The 23,351-nt window shown below is 53.1% G+C and overlaps 1 protein-coding gene, 1 long non-coding RNA gene and 1 gene segment (V, D, J or C); all 3 read right to left on the minus strand.

Annotated features, from left to right (window-relative positions):
* Positions 1-2,555: 2,555 nt before the first annotated feature.
* On the minus strand, positions 2,556-3,602 carry LOC141371881 (uncharacterized). Its single transcript, XR_012377172.1, has 2 exons — positions 3,489-3,602; positions 2,556-3,339 (listed from the first exon to the last, which is right to left on the minus strand). It is a non-coding gene; the product is annotated as an uncharacterized lncRNA (long non-coding RNA).
* A 1,358-nt stretch (positions 3,603-4,960) lies between these two features.
* On the minus strand, positions 4,961-21,318 carry LOC112812464 (immunoglobulin lambda-1 light chain-like). The gene is made up of 5 exons (XM_073889763.1): positions 21,169-21,318; positions 20,493-20,780; positions 10,197-10,201; positions 6,835-6,874; positions 4,961-5,420 (listed from the first exon to the last, which is right to left on the minus strand). The coding sequence occupies exons 1-5, from the start codon at positions 21,212-21,214 to the stop codon at positions 5,101-5,103; spliced, it is 699 nt and encodes a 232-aa protein (XP_073745864.1). The 5' UTR covers positions 21,215-21,318; the 3' UTR covers positions 4,961-5,100.
* On the minus strand, positions 9,227-15,605 carry LOC112812466 (immunoglobulin lambda constant 7-like). The segment is given in 3 exon segments: positions 9,227-9,686; positions 12,268-12,451; positions 15,226-15,605. Coding segments are annotated over 3 exon segments (588 nt in total).
* Positions 21,319-23,351: the final 2,033 nt, after the last annotated feature.

Below are 23,351 nucleotides of genomic sequence, written 5' to 3' on the forward strand. Positions count from 1 at the left end.
CTGGGACAGGGACCTGAGTTCATGGGGGCTCAGAGTTCTCTAGGGAGGTAGCTGCACAAATCAGGAGGGCCTGGCTGGGGTGGGCAGGGTGCTGATGGTGGTCTGGGGCCCGGGGTCAGCAGCTGAGATCTGGAGTAGCTGGTGATGGGGTGTCCAGGTTCACTCCCTGCTGTGACCTTGGGTAGGTCACTCACTTTAGGCAAGTCACTTGGGCAAGTCACTCTGGGCCTTGGTGTTTCCATACAGGACAAGGATCATAATAGGATCTTCCTCCAAGGGCAGAAGATGGTGATAGGTAAGGCCTAGAGAGCATTGAGCTGGGGACCACCTGGAAAGAATGCCCCAAAGCCGTAGCTAAAATTAAAGTCCCTTTCCTGTGACCCCGGGAAGAGAAAGGGATGAAGGAGGCCAGGGAAAAAGTGGGGGTGAGCCTGGGCTGAGGAGGCCCCCGGAGTGGCCAGGATGCAGAGGAACGTGGGAGAAAGTTCCTAGCCACCCCCCGCGCCCCCGGGAATGGGGTAATGGAGTTGTGGTCAGCTGAATAAGGCCCCCAAAGGTGTCCACGTCTTAACCCCCAGAACCTGTTTTTTTACCTGGCAAGAGAGATTTTGCAGATGTGATGGAATTAAGGACTTTGAGGTGGGGAGGTGATCCTGGATTATGTGGGTGGACCCAGGTACAGTCTTTCTAAGAGAAGAGGGATGCGGTGGTAGGGCGGGGGGGATCAGAGAGAGATAGGAGATGTGGCATGGAAGCAGAGGTCAGAGAGAAAGGGAGAGACTTGGACATGCCACTACAGCTTTGACAAGAGGGAAGGAGGTGTCACAAGCCCAGGAATGGAAACCCCAGAAGGAGTGGCCCTGTGATACCTTGATTTCTGCCTTCGGGACCCATTTCAGACTTCTGATCTCCAGATCTATAAGAGAATAAGTGTGTTGTTTTCAGGAGCTAAGTTTGTGGTGATTTGTGACAGCAGACACAGGGAACGAACGCAAGGAGCCAAGGGAGCGACTTACCCAGGACATTTGGTGTGGCCGCCACTGAGTGGTGACACGTCTGGCCCACCGCCATGTAGCCCCCCAGAGTGCAGGGGGTAGTGGGAGCCCAGGGGCCCAGCACAAAGAACTGAGGGTTCTGGGGCTGGGTCCACTCGCCACCCCTCATGTCCAAGAGCAGCCGGAACCCCAGATCCCCGGAGCCCCACAGCGCCACCCAGAAAGTCCCCAGATTGACCCTGCTTTTCCCAGTGACTTCCAGGGTTGGGTGGAGAGGATTCAGAATAAACGATGCCTTCCCCTCCACCAGAAGATGGCAGGTGACTTTCTGAGCCACACACCTGAGACAGTTCCCCATCTTTCTTTGGCAGAGCTGGGGCACGAGCGGGACAGTGGCTCACAGGCCCCGGAATACCCAAGGGGCCATCAGGCAGAGGGGCCATGGCCTGGACGTGCAGTGGGTGCAGGGTGCTGTGACGTGGCGCCAAGGGTCCATTCTGGATCCAGGGGCAGGAGCTTGCCCGGCTGGGCTGCACTGGGCCAAATCAGGGGACTGTAAGTAGGTAGGCATCCCCGCCCCGCGGGGCCATGGTGACCTGGTGGCAACGGAGACAGGAACACGGGGCGGGGGGGGGCTCCCCGTGCAGAAGCAGTGGTAGCGTCCTCATGGTCATTGCCATATCCTGAGGCTGCCAGGTGGTCATCTGTGTGCATGTCAGAGCCCAAGTCCCATCAGAGGGGAGGCCTCGGGTGAAACAGGTCCCCACTTTTTATTATGGTACAAGACGCCTGGCCTCAGCATTGAGACACCAGTTTCCCTCCAGCAGGTATCCCTTTCCAGAGAACTTATAGGGCACCTATTTCCCTCCTTGCACTGGTTCCTGGGGAGCTCAGAGTTTATTTTGCTGGTGCCCGACTCCCCCGGCAGGCCTTGTGTGCGACAGTTTCCTTCCTGGCTTCCTCCTATTCCTCACATCTCTGAACCTGCCATCTGGTGAGGAATCGAAGTGGCCCCCAGATTCAAGAGCCTGTGAAGCCGAGCTACTGGGCTGTCCTGGACCCCATGGGTGGTCCAGTCTGAGCGAGCGACGGGGAGGGGGTAAAGGTGGGCAGAAGCTGAGCTGGGCAGTGTGGGGGGAGGAGGGCGTACGGGGGGCGAGGGCCAGGAGCGGAGGGGTTCCAGGCCAGAGCAGGGTTTCCAGGCTGAGGAAAGAGAGGACCCTCCAGGGTGTGGAGGGTCCCCACAAGGTCAGGGAGGGAGGGCTGATCTGGAGGTCACCGGCCATGGCCGCTCCGACCAGAGAGAGAGCAGGGAGTGGGCATGGCTCTGTGCCGGAGGAGGAGTGGTGGAGGGCCAGGACAGAGGGACTGAGGTTCTAGTGGCCAGACTCCTCATGCCCCAGCCAGTTTTCCGGGAGATGCCCCAGGGAGACTGTGAGCCTCTCCTCTTGGGCTACTTTCCTACCGGGCGCCTAGGATCCCATGCATCTCACCCTGAAAATCCTGGAGAGGCTGCAAATTAAATCTGAGACCAAAAAAAAAAATTAGCAGAGAGCATGATTTCTGATTGACAAAAGGACATTTTATTGAGAGCTGATTGGGTGCTGGGAGCAGGGCTGGGGATGACAGGTGTGACCCCAGGTCTGTTGGGAGCATCCCAGTGCCCAAATCAGGGGAGCCCTGGCACCCTCTCTTTGGTCTCAGTCCCTCTGCGGGTTCACCTGTCCTCAAAACTCGCCATCCCACCCCTGAGCTGCCCTGTTCCTGGCTGGCATCAGCCTTGAGACCTTAGAGCTTCTGGAGAAATCCATCTGTCCTCCAGCATCGGTCCGTCTGAGTTCCCCCCCAGGTAACTCTCCCTCGTACCTTCATATGGGGCTTCTGGCTGGCTGGCTGGGTCTGTCTGTCTTTAACACGGTATCCACCTTTCAGGCTCTCCTCCCTTCCGAGGAGAGGCTTCTTGCCTCACAGTCCCAGCCTGTGAGACCCCAGGATTCCGGGAGGAGCTTAACCTTTAACCGGGAGGCCATGGGGAGCCATGGGCAATGGGCCCCAAGACTGCTCGGGGTGGACATGGTCCACACAAGGAGGATGAATATAGGGAGGGAGCAGAGGATGGGCTGTCCTGCTGGCTTACCTTCTATTCTGGAACATTCTCTGGGCTATTCTGGGTAAGAATGAAACTACCCCAGAAGGAAAACTGAGGATTCCTACTAACCCAGAGGCCAGAGGAGATGGTCAACTGGAGAAGCAGCTCTGAGTCACAGCGAGGAGGGGCGTGTGTGGGGGGGTCACTGGAACCAGTGCATCCTGTCTCCACCAGGTGCTTCAGAGCAGGAGCAGGCTACAGGGGGTGAGATGGCCAGACAAGAAGCTGAAGCTTCCAGAATGCCAGAGCGATTCAGAACCCAGGCACAGTCAGGACAGTAAGGAGAGAAAAATGCCCCCAAATATCACTCTGGTCCCCAAAGAGAGAGAAGGGGGGAGACTCACCAAGGACGGTCACTTGGGTCCCTGCGCCAAACACATAACACCGTGATACAGTCTTGAACACAAACCCTCTGTCAACCCCGGCAGCACACCCCTTCCCCGCCAAACCCAGGCCCACCTGCAGCTGCTTGGGAGGCTCAAAGTCCAGCCTCCTCTTTGTGGGGGCTGGTCAGGCCCATGGGAGCTTGAGAGGGGGCCCTCCTCCCCCCTGCATCTTCAGTTCCTTGTGGGGTGAGCTTCCCTGCATCCCCAGCCATGGAGGGGTCAGAGGGAATGTCTGAGTGACGTATCACATCCCAGGTAACTTCCTGGAAGGAGCTCGGTCTGTGGCTCAGCTTGCTTGGGGAATGTCACCTGGAAGAACTGACAGTCCTCTTTCCAACACAGACATGATGGGGCCTGTGCCCTCTGCTGAGCTGGGGCCCATGGAGGGTTCTGGATGCTACCACACGTCCTAGGCACAGACCCCACGGTTCTGGATGCTACCACACGTCCTAGGCACAGGCCCCACATGGCCGTGTGTGCAATAGCACGCATGCGTGTCTACTAGCGTGTGCATGCAACTTGATCGTGCGTGTGTACGTGTCCAGTCTGACTGTGGGACGCGGAGCCTGGACCCGCCATCCTGAGCTAGCTCCCAGCACAGCAGTCTTCCTGGTTCTCAGGGCCCATTCCCAACTCCTAAGAAGGTGAACCAGTTCACAGTCCACAGTTGTCCAGGGTGCAGTCCGGAATGTAAACTTGACATTGACAGTGACTACCCATGGACATTTTGGGTTAGTGCTTGTGGTGGGTCAGTGATGGATTGGACTCTACAGGGTCCCTGCCTCCCAAGGACCTTGAATACAGCTGGAACCCCCATGACACATGTGGGAGGAGGAGCCCTCAGTGGGAGTATAGGATTGAATGGCTAGGGTCAAGGGACTGAGGGTCCTGTAGTGAGTGTGACAGAGATGCCGGTTGGAGGGGCACAGGACAGTGTCACTGGGGAGGCAGGAGCAGGGGATCCCCTATGCTCTACATTGTGATGATAGGGAATGCCCATATGGGGTAGGAAACCGGAGAAAACATGGCAATGAGTGGGGGCATAAAGGATAGGAGAATGAGCATCTCTGAGGGGGCTTGTACCAGATGGTGAGGCTCCAGGTCCAGGGAGGAGCTCAGATATTATCCATGAGTCCATGGGGAACCAAGAGCCGTGGGCTTTGGTACTGCTGGTGAGTGATGTGGTCCTCATAAGAAGGGCAAGCGAAGAGACATTCGGGAGGATGGTCTATCTTGGTTCTGTTGTTCAGATCTCCTATTCTGGAATATTCTATGGCCTTCGTGGTTGAGAGTAAAACTAGCCCTCCCAAAACTATGAGGATACCTTTTGCAGACTCCTTTCCCCCAAAGGCAAAAGATTGATGATCACCCCCAAAGACGGTTGGGTTTAGGCCGCAAAGTGTTAGAAGCGCAATGAGCAGAGAGCACGATTTCTGATTGAATAAAGGACATTTTATTGAGTGTCGAGCGGGTGCAGCAAGAAGGGCCGGGGTGACCCTGGTGGGAGGGCAGATCCTCCTGGAGGTCCTGTGGCTCCAGGCCCCCTTGGGTGGGGGAGGGTGTCGGGGACCTAAGAGCACTCTGCGGGGACCACCTTCTTCTCCACGGTGCTCCCCTCGTGCGTGACCAGGCAGCTGACGCTGCTGTATGATTTCCACTTGTCAGGCGACAGGCTCAGGTAGCTGCTGGCCGCGTACTTGTTGTTGCTCTGTTTGGAGGGCTTGGTGGTCTCCACGCCCTGGTTGACGGGGCTGCCGTTTGCCTTCCAGGCCACCGTCACGCCGCTGGGGTAGAAGTCACTGATGAGGCACACCAGGGTGGCCTTGTTGGCGCGGAGTTCCTCAGAGGAGGGCGGGAAGAGCGCCACCGAGGGCGCGGACTTGGGCTGACCTGTGGGGAGGGAGGGGCGGCAGGTCAAGGTCAGAGGATTACTCTGTCAGCTCCTACCTCAGTCCTGATGGAGGGGCACGGCTGTGCCATGTCCCTGGCTTGGGCCTCAGGTGGCCCTTGCTGCCCTGAGGTCAGGTCAGCCATGGGTTGGGTCACTTCCCTTCTGTGGGGAGAATCTGAGTGCCAGAGCCTCCAGTTTCTGGGCCCCTCCACGGATTCAATCTCTCCTCAGGTCACATAACCTTCGAAATCACTCAGTCCACGCCCCGATCTAGCTCTACGGGCCCTGAGACCCTGCTTGCCTGATGAATCTGCCCGTCCTTGGACCTCATTCTCAGGGTGATGTCCCCCAGTTGGATTACCCGGGATTTCCTAGATCTGGTCCGTCCCTGGTTTCAGGGCTCTCTTGCCGTGTGAAAAGTAGTGGTCCTGCCCCCAGACCGCCTCACTCCTTCCAGCAGCCTGCCCACATCGCCAGGGATCCCCACCCCGACTAGGGATGCTGGGTGGGGCGGGGCTCTGAGCCCCTGGGGCCGGGTTCCAGGGAGTGCAGCAGATGAGGGGTCCCGTGCAAGGTGAATGTCCAGGTCTGAGGCTGGTGCTGTGTCTGCCCTAAGGGGTCTCCCTGTTATGGGAAGTTATGCCAGGGGGTCTGTGTGTCCTAGCATCTGAGTGCCGGGTAGGCACCTTCCCTGTCGCCTGTCCCTCTCAGGGAGCGAGAAGCCCAGTACGTGCTCAAGGGAATTTCCAGCCGTGGTGGGAGGGGAAGGGGTAGACCTCTGCTGCCTGAGTGTCCTGGGACCTGTCCCGTTCTTGGTGCCTGACCGTCCTCGTGGAGGTGGGTGTTCCCAGCACCCTGGGCCCCCTCTCCTCCGAAGCCCTCGCTTCGTCCTTGACCCCTTGTCTTGTTGCTCCGTCCTTGCCTCCTGGTCCCCAGACCAGGGCTCTCCTCACTGTGTTCCAGGCAGCCCTCTGGCTGTGATCCCCAGAGCCAGGTGCCAGCGCCTGAGTGGTCCCCAGCATCCTCCCCTCCTGCTATGGCCCTGCTGGCAGGCTGAGCCTCCCTTGGCCTTGTCCGTCACCCGTCAGTTCCCCCCAGACTCTTGAAGCCAATAGACCCTGAGGGGGGAGCCCAGGATCCCCGAGTCCAGAGGACAAGGTTCCCATGGGGAGAGAGGTGGACCCACAACGAGGCCCGAGTGTCGATCGGGGAGGGTTTGGGGGCCGGTCCCCAGCAGCTCGGAACAGGCATCTGACAAGATGGGACCAGTGGAGGCATGAGGGACGGACAAGGAAGGCAAAACGTACAGACCCCGCTGACCTTCAGACCGAGCCCTAGTCCGCACTGAAAGGAGAGAAGCTTTCCCCAAACTGTACCCTGGATCCCAAAGAGGAGGGCAAGGGGGAGACTCACCGAGGACGGTCAGCTGGGTCCCGCCGCCGAACACAGCACACTGTGACACAGCCTCGAACACAAACCCTCTGTGAGCCCCTCCAGCCTTGACCCAGGCCCACCTGCAGCTGCTCGAGAGGCCCCCAGTGCAGCCTCCTTGTCACGGGTGCTGGCCCGGCAGATGGGCGGCGGGTGGGGGGGTGGTGGTGGTGGCTGCTGGCACCTGGGGACCTGGGATTTCATGTCCATGGAGAATTCAGAGTCCATCTGTCCTCAGTCATGGCGAGGGGCTGGAGGACGGTCTGGCTATGGCATTGGTTCCCAGCTACCTCCATCCTTAGGGAGGAGCTATGTGTCAGGGTGTCTTTGTGGAAGGGGGGAGCAGGCCTGTTTCACTCAGAGTTGATGGAGCCGGCACCCCTCTGCAGACTGGGAGTCGTGGAGAGGGTCCTGGGTGCCACCACATCCTCAGCACAAGACGCCATGCAGATTTGGGGTCAGGAATGGGAAGTGGGTGGGTGGAGAAACATGTTTCCCCCCCGAGCACTCAGATCCCTCCAGAGGGCCCTGAGCTCCTGAATCCCTGCCTTTGGCTGGATCTTCCAGAAGCTATAGTGGATGGTCAGTGTTTAGTCCCCGACCTGAGCTGGGGGAGGTCAGACGTCACCCTGTAGGGGTGTGTGGGCTCAATGTCAGCTGGATAGACCTGGCGGGCCCCTGGTGGGTGGGGAGGCGGTCAGGGCCTCTAGCAATTTGACCCGGAACTCCAGTGTGGGAGTCTGTGCTGGCCACCGGAACTGACTCAGGATCACACAGGCCCATGTTCAGCAATCACGCCTAGCACGCAGGACACGTACTGAACCCCGGCACTGGACCTTCTTGTGGAGAGGGGGCCCTGGCCCCCAGGAACTCGGCCTGCATCCTGACCTGGGGACGTCACCCGCAGAGCTCACGCAGGGGACACGCAGGCCTGGCCACCTTCTTTCTGTGACACAGCGGCACGCTTGGTCGGCCCTGCTGCTGTCCTCCCCAGTCTGCCTGCCTCTTCCGGTCCAGATCCTTCCCCCCGCCTTCCCAACCCAGGAGCTCATCATGTCTCTTGTCTCTCTCCATCCTTGACTGCAATCTCCCTGCCCTTCTCTCTGCCACAGGCTGGGTCTGGTGGGCACTGTGGCGACTGGGTGTTCTTTGCCCAGGTCCCACTTGGGGTTCCTGAGTCGTCCCTGTACTCTGGCTTTTCCTGATCTTTCCCCAGACATGCCCACCATTGCAGTGTTTGGAAAGATGCCAGTGCCTTTGCGATGATCATGTGTGTGCATGGGTGTTTGTGTTCATTCGTCCCCGTGTATGTGCATTGGTGTTCTAGCTCAGCTACCATACTTGGCTCCTAAATCGTGGAGTCATTGGAGAGACCTTGTGGCAGCCCATTTCCACAATCTGACCCTGGATTTTTAACCTAGAGGTCCTAGGTGGGTCACCCAAGTAGGAGTGTTGGGCTCACAGTTTGGCTTGGCCTTGGAGGAGTCCTAGAGAGCATAGCTGATGTCTGTCTCCCAGAAAACATAAATATAAGTGGGAGCCGAGAGACAATGTGGGAGGAGGGGCCGCGAGTGGGATTGGGAGTGGGAGTGCCCCGTGTCCTGGCTGAAGGTCCTGTCGTGAGTGTACCCGGGAGAGTCTGTGAGGGGAATACAACAGTGTTCCTGGGGAAACAGGGGAGGGGGTTCTCCTAAGGAAGGGAGGGTGTTCTAGGGTGTGATGGTGGGGCAGGTCCACATGGGATAGGAATTCAGGGAAATCATGGCACTGAGACCGGAGCCTCTAGCGATAGGGGAGTGAACATTTCATGAGAGGGGCTATTTCCAGATTCTGAGAGGCACTCCGAAGTTATCTGCACACCATGGGGAGCCAAGGTCAGCGAGGGCAGCTGCGCATGGCAATGGGCATGGTGCAAAGAAAGAAAAGAGCATAGAGGGCGCCTGGGTGGCTCAGTCGTTCAGTGTCTGCCTTTGGCTCAGGCCATAATCCCAGGGTCCTGGGATCGAGTCCCACATGGGGCTCCCTCCTCGGCGGGAGGCCTGCTTCTCTCCCTCTCCCTCTGTCCCTGCTTGTGTTCCTGCTCTCGCTGTCTCTGTCTCTGTCAAATAAATAAAGAAATCTTTAAAAAAAAATTGAAGAGCATAGAGCCATTGTGAAGGATGGTCTTTAATCTCTTTTCTCCCGTTGGGATATTGTGTTCTGGAATACTATCTGGCCATCGTGGGTGAGAATCTGGGAGGTCTACCCCTCCCAAAATCATGAGGATGCCTTCTTCAGACTGATTCCCCCCGAAAGCAAAAGCTTGATGATCACCCCCAAAGATGGTTGGGTTTAGGCCGCAAAGTGTTAGAAGCGCAATGAGCAGAGAGCACGATTTCTGATTGAATAAAGGACATTTTATTGAGTGTCGAGCGGGTGCAGCAAGAAGGGCCGGGGTGACCCTGGTGGGAGGGCAGGTCCTCCTGGAGGTCCTGTGGCTCCAGGCCCCCTTGGGTGGGGGAGGGTGTCGGGGACCTAAGAGCACTCTGCGGGGACCACCTTCTTCTCCACGGTGCTCCCCTCGTGCGTGACCAGGCAGCTGACGCTGCTGTATGATTTCCACTTGTCAGGCGACAGGCTCAGGTAGCTGCTGGCCGCGTACTTGTTGTTGCTCTGTTTGGAGGGCTTGGTGGTCTCCACGCCCTGGGTGATGGGGCCGCCGTTTGCCTTCCAGGCCACCGTCACGCCGCTGGGGTAGAAGTCACTGATGAGGCACACCAGGGTGGACTTGTTGGCGCGGAGTTCCTCAGAGGAGGGCGGGAAGAGTGTGACTGAGTGAGGAGACTTCTGCCCACCTGTGAGGCAGAGGAGGGAAGCAGGTCAGATGGAACGTAGGTAATCCATCATGGGGTTCCTTGATATCAGCCTTTGTGTGGGTATAGTTTCCTGAGCATCCAATCAGTGCCCCCGTTTCTAACTCTGTGTTGCAGGTACATGCCAGGGAGAGTGGGATCAATTATTCCTCAACCTCCCATCCTTGTTTCGAAACTTTGAGTTGGACACCTGCTACCACCCATCCTGAGACTCTCTTGGAACCTTTGCCCTACACAGATCTCCAACTCTCACTCATGTTCCTACATTCTCTGTCTTTCCCACAGTGTCTGCATGGGGCTCTATGTCTGTCTCTCTGTCCCCCAGGAGTTGATGTGAGCTCTGTGACTTCCTGTTATGTAATCCTGAGGACATTTCTGGCCCAACACTTCTGTGCTCAGGGTGTTAGGGTCTTTGCCCTAAGGGGTCTGTTTTTACTCAGATCTGTCTCTCCTGGGCTATCCTGGATGGGGTGGGAGCTTTGCTGACCATACAGAGCCTGTCTGCCTGTCCTAATGCCTCTGTATTTCAAAGTCTTTTGGCAGCCTTGCCCTCCATCTTCTCCAAATTGGTCTCATCATTAGAGCCTTCATGTCATAGATTCTGCCTTTCTTGGTGGCAGGATATATGTCTTACAGAGACTCAGGAGTTTACCTTGTTACATCCCATCATTGCGTGATACTTTCTCTAGCACCTTCTCTTCTCTGCACTGTCCTCCCTCTTGCAGGCTTCCTTGAGTCCCCAGGCCAGTTCAGGGCTCTGTATTGTAGCCCCTGGAGGCCCAGGTGAGGCCCTGAACACCTGTAACATTCCTGGCCATGGATCCCGTGTCTCACAGCTCTGCGGAACTTATCAGAACCTCTGACCTGTGTGTCCCCAGCCTTGGACCTGAGGGTTCTGGGTCCCTCTAAAGGTGCCAAATGGTCATCCCCCCAGTGGTCCTTATTCTCTCTTCCCTTTTTGATGGGGGACCCAAGTGCCTCCCAGACACAAGGATGGAAGAACAGGAGGCCAGAGAGGAGAGGACAGAGCAGAGCATATCTAGGACCCAGCACGACCCTGGCAGAGAGATAGAGGAGTTTCTAGGTCATTCCAACGATTGTTTGCCTCTCAAGTTGTAGGTGAGGGGGTGGCGATGACCAAAGAAGTAAGCAGGAAAGTCTTACAGGGAGGGGAGGAGGTCAGGGTCCCAGAGGCTGGGATCCCGGGTGAAAGCATGACAAAGGCTGAGACAAGACACGAAAAGAAAAAAAAAATAGCGGAAAATTGCCCAAACCTCTGGGAGAGCAGGGAAGGAGGGAGAAGATGGGACTCACCTAGGACGGTCAGCTGGGTCCCTCCGCCGAATACCAAACACTGTGATACAGGCTCATACAAAAATTCTCCCTGGGAGGCCCTGCCCCACCCACGAGCCCCCCACCTGCAGCTGCGATGGAGGAAGTGGGGGCAATGCTCCAGGCTGGTGTGTGCTCAGCAGTGGTGGGGGGGCGGGACACATCCCCCACCCCTAGCAGATGACAGGACCAATGACCCCATGTGTTCTGCAACAGGATCCTTGGAAGCAATTCTTCCAAAGGAAGTTGGTATCTGGTCTGCTATTGGTACTGCTATCTCCCAGGATTTAAAATAGTTTGTGGAAGGCCTGTGTGTAATTTGAGTTAGGTTCCATGGAATTGAATAGGACATCCCTTCCCTGCATATTCAAACAATCCCAGTTCCTTGTTGACACCATGAGGTGAGGGCAGAGGATGTCCCCTCCCTCCCAAACCCTCTTTTGCAGGGAAAAGCAGGTTGATCTGGGTTTATGTGCCATTGGAAACTTCCTATGTCCCCAGCCATCACTCCAGAGGGCTCACCTTTATCTTCCTGGGAATGTCCTACTTTGGGACTGTCCTAAGTAAAATCTGGGCTGGTCCTGTAGGACATGCTAGCCTGTGTCCCGGTGACCTTGGGAGCAGCCCCAGGCAATCCCCTGTCTGGTCTCATGTTGGGGAGGGTCTGGTGTGTGACTGCTGCTCTGCTTCTTTCAGAGAGTTTCAATCCCACCTCCCACTAACCAGAACTGGCATCAGTGACTGATTTTGGTCCCGGGGTGGGTAGGCACAGATGAGCTAGAGTATGTTGTCAATCAGAAAGCAGGAGCTTAGAGATCTCCTGGGGTCATGTGCGTGTACCCGGGAGCCACCTGAAGAGGCTCTCACTGGACTGATGTCCATATGTGCAGCCACATTGCCATCGTGCACAGAGGACAACCCTGGTGTGATCCGTTTGATCCCAGAGTTTACCAGGTCACCACACAGTGATGATTCAGCAGGAGAGGATGGAGGGAGCAGACAATCTTCTATAAAGTGGGGAACAATAGGGAACAGTTTACATTTCTTCTTTTCCCTAGATATGAAAGGCACCATGGAGAGAATAAAGAGCAGAGCAGATGAAGGCCCTCCCCTCATGGGCATGTGCTTCCCCACCCTCCCAGGAGAAGGAAGACAGAGAGGAAATACTGCCATGATGCACCCTTCCCATCAGATGGATGGAGTCATTGAACATCCAGGTAGTTAATGCTACCTAGAAGGGTCCACTTGACCTGGGTCCTTTGATGCATAGTAGCCAACTGTTCTGGGTGGTGGTTTTGCCAAGTCCAACTTCTGACGCCAGAAGTCCTTTGTAGGAACAGGAAGCAGATTGAAGGTTTCGGGGAGGCTGTGGTGGGAGAGTCCCAGGACCAGCAGCTCAGACCCACAGCCACTACCTTTGAAGGGAAAGTAGAATGATTTGGGAGATCTTACTGACCTAAGGAACCTGAAGACACATCCATCAATGACACTGTCAAATCTTATTCCATAGTCATAAAAGGAAAAGGAAATACCACCAAATAATATTTACAACATATACACTTAACCAGGGATTGATATCCAAATATATGAGGAGTTTCTATAGATCCATAAGAAAATACAAGGAACCGAATGGAAAAATAGACAAAATTATGACTGGTAAATTCACAGTAGAAATAAAATCAGTAAAAAAAAAAAAAAAAAGAAAAAAATATAACTGGTAAATACACAAAAAAAAAAAAAACAAAAAAAAAAAAAAAAAAGAAAGAAAGGAAAAACCATTCACCAATGATCAAATAAACGATTAAACAACAAACATATCCTCATTAATGCTCATCAGGGATGAGCAAATTAAAAAAAACTTCAACAGTATCACAGTATTGGCAAGGATGTAGAGGAAAGGGCACCGTCATTCACTGCAGTGAATATAAGCTGGGACAGCCTTTCAGAAGGACATTTGGGTACCATATAAGAACATTTTGAAAGCACATTCTCTCTGGTCCAGAAATTCCAGTTTTAGCCATTAATCCAAAGTAGGTATTTAAGTGCGCTTCAAGTACACACATAACACATGCACACATATGTGGGTATTTCCATGACAGCATCACTTGTAATTTATATTTTTAAATGGAAACAACCTAAATGTCCACTAATGGGGGAATGATTACATACAGTCTGGTTCAACCAAATGTTGAAGTCTTACAAAGCCATTATAAGAACATGGGAGATCCATACAGATTGAGATAGAAAATGTCAGTAACAGACTGTTCAAAAAGCTAGTTGCAGGACAATATGCAGAGTATGATTCCATTATTTGAAAAATAAAGCCCTCCAAATCGACTAGATATGCATGTGTGTGTGTGTGTGTGTGTGTGTGTGTGTGTGTGTTTTCAGGGACATACACACATGGGAGAAGGATTGGAAGTATATCGACCAACCTGACAGTGGCCATCGCTGGAGAATGGGTTTTAGGGTAAGATGTAGATTTTTTTTCTTTAATATACTTCTTTACTTAATCTTTTTTTTTTTTTACAACAAGTACATGTTACTCATATTAAAAATTATTTTAGAAGATAAAAACCAAATATATCTTCCTGTGAACATTTTCAAAAGTATAGAAAATCAGAAAGCAAAAATTTAAATCAGGTGAAATCCCATCAGCCAGAGACACACCACTGACATTTTTCTATATTTTCGGACAGGCTTTTGAAAATGCACACATACTTTAAAAACGCAATTTCAGAAACAGAGTTTTGGAGGCTTGTATAAGATTCCTTATGATAGATGTTCCATACTGTATTTGGTCACACCCTTTCTGCTGGATATTTAGATTATTTCGTTTTCTCGCACCATTAATAATGTTGAGCTAGCCATTCTTGTTTGTAAATCTTTGGTTACATCTTTGATTATTGCCCCCGCCCCCCACCACCCAATGAATTCCTAGAAGTGGAATTACACAATTTAAATAAATAAATAAATAAGTATACTTTAAAAAAATGACTTGCTGCATATTGTTAAAATGGTTATACATTTTAGACTTCTATAGACAGTCCATGAGAGTGCCCATTCCTCCCTGGTCAAACTCTGGTACTTGCTAATTTTAGAAGAGATCTTGGTTCTTGGTCCTTCCTCCCCATCCCCAAGGTGCAAGCTTTGGCCGTTATCCATCCTTGGTCCTCTAATCTGGCCTCATATCAGTCTCCTATCGGAAAACCGTTTTCCAAACACGAATCCGACCCTGACAGTCTGCTTTTAAATCCCTCAACAACTCCTCTGGACCCCAAGATCAAGGACGCAGCGCCTAAGACACAACGGCGCAGCGTGGCGCGCATGCTCTCTCCCCTGGCTCCGGTCCGGGAGCGCTCTGCCGCGCCTGCGCACTTCTCTCCTCTCCGCCCAGGCGGCTCCCAGTGCCTCGATTGCCCGCCTCACGCCTCTGTGCCCTTGCATCCGTCAGATCAGTTTGATCTGTTGCGGCGCCTGAACATGACCCCCTTGGTTCAGGCCCACCCTCTTTGGGTCCCCAGGCTGGCCCCTGCAAGTATTTATGACTAAGTTGCAGAGTGGACATCCTTGGGGGAGACTCAGCCAAGACCTTGCTCCCCTCTCTAACTGCCTTGCAGACCACCTCTTCTGTTGCACCATTTTATTTCAACACAGGACACGCTGATGGGTTCACAGTGTTCAGGCCTCGGACTTCTTACAGTTCTGAGACTGTGCCTGTGTGACCTTGGGGAGGTCAACTTACCTCTCTGAACCTCTGTCTTCCTCTGCAAGATGGGGATAACAGCAGGATCTGACTTGGGCTACAGAGAGAGATGTTCTGCCCCTAAAGCAGTTAGTGCCTGTGGGCACAACCTGCTCCTGCCTCCCTGTTTCTGTCCTACCCAGAGGACAAGGGTGAGACAAGGGTGGTACTAGTGCAAAATTTAAGGGGTGCTAATAATTCAGTCATCAAGATAAATCATATTTCATACCATATTAAAAGCTAAAAATCAATGCAAAAAAAAATCCACACAGGACAAATATCAACACTTTAAATACAGCCAGGGTCTGCCCCCGCCCCTTCTCTCTGGCTGATTCTTCCTTCACCCTCTTCCTGTCACTGCTGCTCTTCTCCTCAGATGCCCACTCCTGGCTCCCACCTCAGGGAGCTCCACATATTCCCACCATGACTCTTTTGGCTCCTTACCTGTCTCATGGGCTTCGAAAGCTGGATAGGCTCCTTCCTGCTGGGGCTCTGCTCAGTGGTGCTGCGTTGGGGACAGTGGGCCATGGGCACCCATGGCTAGGCTTAGTAGCAGTAGGGGCCGGCACTGCCTCGGTCAGGGCTCTGTCCCCCTGGGGGGCCTCACAGTGCACTTGGCCAGTCTTGGGCCTCATCTGCCCTCAGGGTGGAAGCTCCGCTTGAACTTCCTGGAGAGGGGCCCCCAGTCCCTCTTGCTGGCAGCAGCTGTCCCAGTATGCCTGGCCCACGTGGCCCTGTCTTCTGCCTGGACCTTCTCTGGTCCCTGCACCCAGTGCCCAGCCCTCTCCAGGGCCCATGGCTGTTACCCCTGGGGGTCTCCCTCAGAATGACATCTGCTAACTGCCCTGCTGTGGTCCGATCCTGGGCTCCACCTCCTCCCACTGAAGTCCGCCCACAGTCCCTGCCTCTGGGGCCCTGGGTGGGGCATACCTGACCTGCCTTATTTCCCTCTTCCCCAAGAGTGTCCCAGATCTGTCGAGCATCTCCCTGGGGCTTGAAGGGGCCACAGGGAGCAGCTGACTGCCTAGTGGATCAGGAATCACAAAGGCCTGATTCCTTGGGGTGGGGCTGGAGCTAGGGCTTCTCTTCTGACCAGTCCCCCAGGCTGGTCCTTGCACACTCCACTTCCTTGGCGGCTTTGGTCAAGCCTGGCTGTTTCCCCTGTGATCATTTCAGCTTCGCAGCCAGGCAAGGGCCCTGCAGAGAGTGATTCTATATCCTTCACTCAAAGAGTAACAGCAGGCTCAAGAATGTTGAAACCTTCCAGACCTAGGTCACTTCTGTGCCTCAGTTTCCTCATCTGTAAAATGGACACAGTTCCTCTGCAGCAGGGCAGTCATGAAGATGAATGAGAGCGTGTGAATGCCAAGCCCCGGATGTAGCAGGTATCCACTGCTAGCCCCTCGGACTTTGGGCTTTAGAGCAACTGTTGGCATGTCCTGGGGGCAGGTGTGCTTGCTTTACAGGTGAAAACAGTAAAGTCCAGAGAAAATAAATGCAGGGGCCAAGGTCCCTCTGGGAGTGGGCTGCAGGGTGAGCGAGAATCTAGGAGTGAGCTTGTCCCCTGCATTGCAGCTCTCTGTCCACCTGGAAGGCTCATGCCTTGCTTGCAAGGGAGCCAAGGTTTGGGTTCTGTTGGGCAGGGGGGCAGGAGGGATGGGCCGCACAGGTGCTTTGGGTTGGGGTCCGTTGGAAAGCCCAGCAATATAGTATGTAACGCAATCAGACTGACCGCAGGCGACGGGGCTGGCTGCCGCCTGGGCTGAGATCGTCTTGCTTGTTTGAGGATGAGGAAATCGATGTTCAAGCATTCTGTGCAGAGGCCTGGCTCTGGCATGGCTCCAGAACATGGTTTGTTGATGACGCCTTTTTTTGCACACGAGGTGGGGCCAGCCTGGAACTGAGGGGTGGGGGTGCTTTGGAACATTTCAGTGCTTTAACCTCTAAGGCTTCCAATCCGGCCGCCTGTAGTGCAGCGCCAAGAGGACAGTTCAATAGGGGGCAGCAGAGACCAGCAGTAGAAGGAGACTAAACCCCAGAAAAGGCTGGAGCTCTGGAGGGGTTGGCGGGAGGCCAGGGAAAGGCTCCAGCAGTGGGGGCACGTGGGAGGATGCAGAGGCTGGACTCTGGTTCTGCATCTTCCCTGGCGCCCACCTCACCCCTGGAACCACCACCTGGTGGGGGGAGGCGAGTGAATTGAATCACTCCAGTGCAGGGTAGGATCCTGACCTGACTTATAGTTTTGATGTTCTATTCATCATGGAATTCTGCATTCATTGCGATTTCAAAAAATATTGCATTAGATATTATTTATCTTGATTACTGAGTTTTGGGCTCCTCCCTTAAATTTTACACGCCACGACAGTGTCTTACTCTGCTCCCACTAGTCCTGGCTGTGTCTGGAACTCCGGGAAACCTGTTGGGGGCGGGGAAGTTAGGCGGGGGGCGGGGTTCTGGAGTGGGAGTGGCCAGCGCTCTGAGGTTCCAGCCTCAACTGACCAAGTGGGTTGACATTTGCATAGCGGAGCTCTGTTTTTATAGCGACCTATCTTGTTTATAAAAAGTTATTATAAGATAGATAATCACATAATATCGACATCATTTTATTGCTGGACCTTCTCTCCAGACACATCCTTTGATTTTCACTGATTTTATAATATTCTCCCAAATACCCACCCGGATGTTTACTTTTGTTGACAAATAGAGCCGGACGGTTACTAACAGAAGCACATCTGAATAGTATCTTTGACAGTGAGGACTGGCTTTGCCAATTAGATTACACAGTGGCGCTTCTCCCTGGATTGAATGGTTCAAATCGGCAACACCAAGTTTTGGAGGAAAAATATACCTGAAGCACATGAGAAGATGAAAGCATGTTTCTCAAAAAAAAATATTGTATTTGCGAAGATGCACGATGATTACAGATATTTTAATTTTTTCCCAATCTTTTAAACTCTATCATGCACAAGGGGTCTCTTAGTAACTTCCAGTCAAGTTCCTTGGCGCATATCCCTGATATGAATCTGAGAAAGTGGATGACAAATGGCTGGGTGACACTCCCACCCCCCCCACCCCCCGTGCAGCTGATTCTGGGATGGAGCCAGACTGCAGGAGCTTTACAGGGAGAGTGTTTGGGACCAACCCATGTGCAAGCGATGGGGAGGGGTGGAGCAGGGTGGGCGGAGGGAGGAATCAGCTATAGTGGAGCTTTGCTGTTGGGATGGTCCTTCTCAGCTTCCCAAAGTGGGCCGAGAGGCTGGGTCTTCAGACTCTCACGCTGATCAGCTTTCAGAGGCCAGCTGCCCAGGGGAGGACCTTGGCTCAGCTCCAGGTGGCTCTCTTCATCAAGGGAGCTGACAGATGAGGGCAGGGCTGTCTGTGTGTGCCTTTCCCAGCAGATGGGGCAATAAGCCCTTCATTCCAGAAAGGGTCTGGTGGTGCATCAAACTGTCTACCAGTTCAAATCCTCTCAAAGGCAGGAGGTTTCCAATTCTTTGCTTTCAGCAAAATTAAAAGTATATGAGGTAGAGCTGCCAGCTGATAGGTCATTGAAAAAAATAATTTTTGAGCATTAACCACTAATGATTTTTGGCACATAATTAGGAAGAAGCTCAGATTTGTGAGCGAAAGTCTATCACAAAACTTCTGTTTATGAGGTCAAGGTTTCTTTGAGTTTCATATAAAAATGAAAGCCAGAACAGAATAGATGCAAGACCTTGCTTCATTCTGGCAGGACATTATATTCATCAATGGATCCACAAATCAACACCATTTAATGATTATCTATGTAAATTTTAATATGTTTATGTAGTTTTGATCACATACTGCTATGAATAATTAAGATGCCAACTCAGTGTGGCAGAAAATAATTTAACGCTCAAGGTCACAGGCTATGAAACTAAATTTTAGAATGTAAACAATGTATATTTTTAGGACAGAGATGTATGGCAGGATAATGAATAAAAGACTCAGGTGTAAAAGTGTATGAGCAGATCAAATTCAATGAGGGGTGTGGAGTGAAAACAAAGTTCAAGATGAGAGAAGAAAGATGGAAAATTTCCAAATGTTAGAGAAGAATTTTAAAAAAGAGTGGGTTGGTAAAGATACAAATGTAGGGATCCGAAGGGGCACGTGCACCCCAATGTTTATAGCAGCAACGTCCACAATAGCCAAACTGTGGAAAGAGCCAAGACGTCCATCGACAGATGAATGGATAAAGAAGATGTGGTAGATATATATACAATGGAATATTATGCAGCCATCAAAAGGAATGAAATCTTGCCATTTGCAATGACGTGGTTGGAACTGGAGGGTGTTATGCTAAGTGAAATAAGTCAATCAGAGAAAGATATATATCATATGACCTCACTGATATGAGGAATTCTTAATCTCAGGAAACAAACTGAGGGTTGCTGGAGTGGTGGGGGTTGGGAGGGATGGGGTGGCCGGGTGATAGACATTGGGGAGGGTATGTGCTATGGTGAGCGCTGTGAATTGTGCAAGACTGTTGAATCACAGATCTGTACTTCTGAAACAAATAATGCAATATATGTTAAGAAAAAAAAAGAAGAAGATAGCAGGAGGGGAAGAATGAAGGGGAGTAAATTGGAGGGGGAGACGAACCATGAGAGACGATGGACTCTGAAAAACAAACCGAGGGTTCTAAAGGGGAGGGGGGTGGGGGGATGGGTTAGCCTGGTGATGGGCATTAAGGAGGGCACGTTCTGCGTGGAGCACTGGGTGTTATGCACAAACAATGAATCATGGAACACTACATCAAGAACTAATGATGTAATATATGGTGATTAACATAACAATAAAAAAATTTAAAGATAAAAAACAGTGGGTTGGGGTGTCTCGGTGGCTCAGTCGTTAAGCGTCTGCCTTCGGCTCAGGTCATGATCCCAGAGTCCTGGGATTGAGCTCCGCATTGGGCTCCCTGTTCAGCGGGAAGCCTGCTTCTCCCTCTCCGACTCCCTCTGCTTGTGTTCCTTCTCTCACTTTGTCTCTCTCTATCAAATAAATAAATAAAATCTTAAAAAAATAAAAAAATAAAAGAGTGGGCATCCAATCATGATGATACTCACTTTCATTCTATATATATAGAGGAACGTTGAGACCGTTTTACAAACTTCGGGAGAAAACTTTACATGTCTACTTACAAAGCAGCAGGGAGTGTGAACCTCAATTCTTTTGGAGGGCTCTGCTGCAGGCCCTGTCCCCCTCCCCCAAGGAGGCTCTTCTCTAATGCATAAAAGTCCTGGGTCTCAGCACAGGGTGATCACATAAACTAACAAGCAGGACCACCATGAGTTGGGGGGCAGCTAGGAGCTGTGCCCTTTCCTTCCAGTATCTTGACTCTTCTGATCACTCCTGAGAGAATTGAGTGAGGCGCTAAGCCTGGAGAGGGGACAAGGCAGTCCCAAGGCTCAGCTAGTAGGGGGACCTCTGCACCCACAGGGCACTGACAACAGCCTCTGTGACTCAAAACAGACCCCCACCTGCCATTTCTCAGCAGGGTAAACAGAGGCCCCGAGAGGGCAAAGAACCTGCTGGAGTGTCCTAACCCTGGAGGGTCGGAGCTGGGACCAGAGAGGATGCCTGGCCCTCAGGCCTACAGCTGCTCAGACAGCTGGTGAGAGTGTCAGGCCAGGGTAGGAGGGTTTGTGTCTCACTTCCCCAACTGCCTGTGTCACCGTGAGCTTTAGCACTGCTGTCCCACGCCAGACAGTAATAGTCAGCCTCGTCCTCGGCCCGGGCCCCGCTGATGGTCAGGGTGGCCGTGTTCCCCGAGTTGGAGCCTGAGAATCGGTCAGGGATCCCTGAGGGCCTCTTGCTATCAGCATAGATAATCGTCACGGGGGCCTGGCCTGGCTTCTGCTGGTACCAGTAAGCACTTTTACTTCCAATGTTGTCTCCCCCACAGGTGATGCTGGCCGTCTGTCCCAGGTTCACCGACATCGAGGAGGGCTGAGTCAGCACATAGGAGGCCATGCAGCCTGCAAGAGAGAAGATGAGAGTTGCCTTCCAGCCCGGGTGTCATCCCCCGGACACTCCCACCCCTGGCTTAAGTTCCAGTGATTCTCTAGGCATGATCCCACCCTGCTGCCATCTTCGTTCCTGGGCCGCCTGGGACTGCCTGGTGGATGGAGCCTTTGAACAAATGAGAAACATCCCCCCCCTTCTCCGGGCAGGCACAGCCCTTCAAGGATTACACGGAGCCGGTGAGCCAGGTGGGGGGGTATCACCTCAACAACCCCTCATCCCACAGCAGGGTCTTGAGCATCCTCCACCCCCCACCCCCTACAGTCCACTGTTGAACTCAGAGTCGGGGCAGGATTGTCCCAGAACCCGGGACTGGGGTGGTTGTGAGCCTGGGCTCAGCACCTGTGCAGTGAGCCAAGAATCCGAGGAGGAGAGGGGTCCACGCCATGGTGCAGGTGCCTCGATTTTGCTCCCTGAGGCTCAAAGCTGGGCAGATTTCCTCCCAGGCCTCTCTTATCCCTTGCTGGAGACACCTGCTGGTTATGCAAATCAGCCAGATCACAGGGGCAGCTGCTGTGGACCCTTGCGGTTTTAGAAATGGGCTCAGCTCCAAGGGACTTAGACATGGGAGGGGCAGCCCCTACAAACCGTTCCTCCTGCCCAGGCAATTCACATTCACCCTGTGTTCCCACAGTCTCGGGTCCAAACTCTATCCCTCTCCCTGTCCTGACCTGGCTCCCGGGCACGTGTGGTCACAGCAGAGCTGTGAGGTGGAGTCTGTCTGCATTTTCTGAACCCATCATAGAATGTTTACTCTCTAGGTACGAGAGGATCATAGGTCAGTGTGTGTCCTACCCTTGGTCTATGTTGCTGAACATCAGAATATGAACAAAATTCCTCCCTTGCCAGGTGCACATGGAGTTTTAGGGAATCATTGAGGTGCTGTAGGATTCTTTGCCGAGGAAAAGCTCCATGGACAGTTCGTGGATGCTGTGCCTCAGTATCCCCAGGGTGCACTCCATGCCAGGGACAGACCCAGTGCTTGAACAAGGATTGACAGTGACTCAGTGTGGCAGGAATGGGGTTGGGTGGAGCGTCATGAAGCAATGGACAGGTGCTAGAGACAGAGACAAATTCCACAGGAGAGAGATAAGAGACCCCGAGTCAGAATTTTACATGAGAGTAAAGGTGATGGTGTAGAAAACCTACACCTTCGCTTCTGGTCTCAGGTCCTGGTACCCAACCCTCCCTGTTAGTACCCCTGAGGCTTTGCCTGGTGATCTCTGCTGCCCCCCAGTGGCCGCTGCGCACTGGCGACTGGAGGTGCAAGGAAATCCTCTGTCCAGGTGGAGATTCAGAACCCACTGCTCACATCCTGATTGCCCCTGATCCATGCCCTGCTGGCCCCAAGGGAGGATTTCCTCTTCTCTGAGGAGCCCCTGCCGACCTCAGGACCAGGCAGGAGGAGTCAGATTATCCCCGAAAATAAGAAGAGGCTCCTGTGAAGAGAAGGCAGGGCCCATCTGAGGTATCAGGGCTCACGTCTCTGGGGTGGTGGGTGGTTGTGGGTTTGGTTTTGGGGCTGGGCACCTGGAGACACAGGCCTGAGAGCCAGCCTCTCACTTATTCTGGCTGCTGGAGCACCACCTAGTGTGATGATGACTCCTGTCAAGGACAGAGACAGGAGGACACCCAAGCAACAAAAACTTGTCCAGACCCAGCTTGGTCTTCCATAGCTTCCATCCTGGGAAGTCAGTGTGAACAAGACACAAGTCTTTCCTGGCTTCCTGCCTGGGCGGAGCAGCATAGGGGACACAGTTTCTTTGGTGAGACAGCACACAGTCCCCAACTCCGTCTGCCTGCATCTGGTCTTCTAGGATCATTGAGAAGCCACACTATTGCTCTTCTCAGGTCTGTCTGGGTCAGCATTGACCCTGTGGCCCAGAGCTAGGCCATCGACATGTCATTCAGCTGGGGATCTTTTTGGGGAGTTTTGTCTGTGAATGAAAGAAACAACTAGATTTATGCAGTGCTCTTTCTCTTGTACTTGGGTGTGATGGCTGGAGCTGCGGCAGCCATCCTGAAGTCTGTTGCCAACCAAAAGGCAAAACCAAGCCTCCACAGTAGTGGTGATGGTAGAGATAGTGAGAGGATTTGGGACCTCAGGGAATTGGTAGTACCTGGAGAACTGCCAACTGACTTCAGACTTGCTGCTGTCCGGGGAAAAGAGCTGCTTGAATGTTCATGCTTCCGATTGAGACGGGCATGCATTGCATTAAACACTTCCTGCCCAGTTGGGATTTTAACTAATACAATTAATTAAATAATGTTAGAAGAACCTGTGCAGCATTGGGTGATGTGCAGAGAAATGAAGTGACATCAGACAAAATGACAGGCCGGGAGTGTGTGGGGAGAGGTTGGAGGAGGCCCCTCTGCAGAGGGGACTGTGGGACTTCTGTCAGGATGGGGAGCAGGGACAAAACTGAAGTGTGTTTGGAGTCAGTCCCTGCGGGGAAGAGTCTGGTTGGTGTGAGGATGCAGGGACGGTGAGGACCTTAGACGTGTGTGATTCAAAACTAGTGGAG

The sequence above is a fragment of the Callorhinus ursinus genome, unplaced genomic scaffold (genome assembly GCF_003265705.2).
Source record: "Callorhinus ursinus isolate GAN/ISIS: 27379988/994484 unplaced genomic scaffold, GSC_fseal_2.0 scaffold117, whole genome shotgun sequence".
Classification (NCBI taxonomy): domain Eukaryota; kingdom Metazoa; phylum Chordata; class Mammalia; order Carnivora; family Otariidae; genus Callorhinus; species Callorhinus ursinus.

Bases quoted from the DNA above. Each gene is read 5' to 3' on its own strand.
- LOC112812464 (XM_073889763.1), bottom strand. From the start codon at position 21,214: ATGGCGTGGACCCCTCTCCTCCTCGGATTCTTGGCTCACTGCACAG. The intron at 20,781-21,168 runs GTGCTGAGCCCA...TCTCTCTTGCAG, and splicing joins ATTCTTGGCTCACTGCACAG to GCTGCATGGCCTCCTATGTG. The intron at 5,421-6,834 runs GTGAGTCTCCCC...CCCTCCCCACAG, and splicing joins GACCCAGCTGACCGTCCTCG to GTCAGCCCAAGTCCGCGCCC.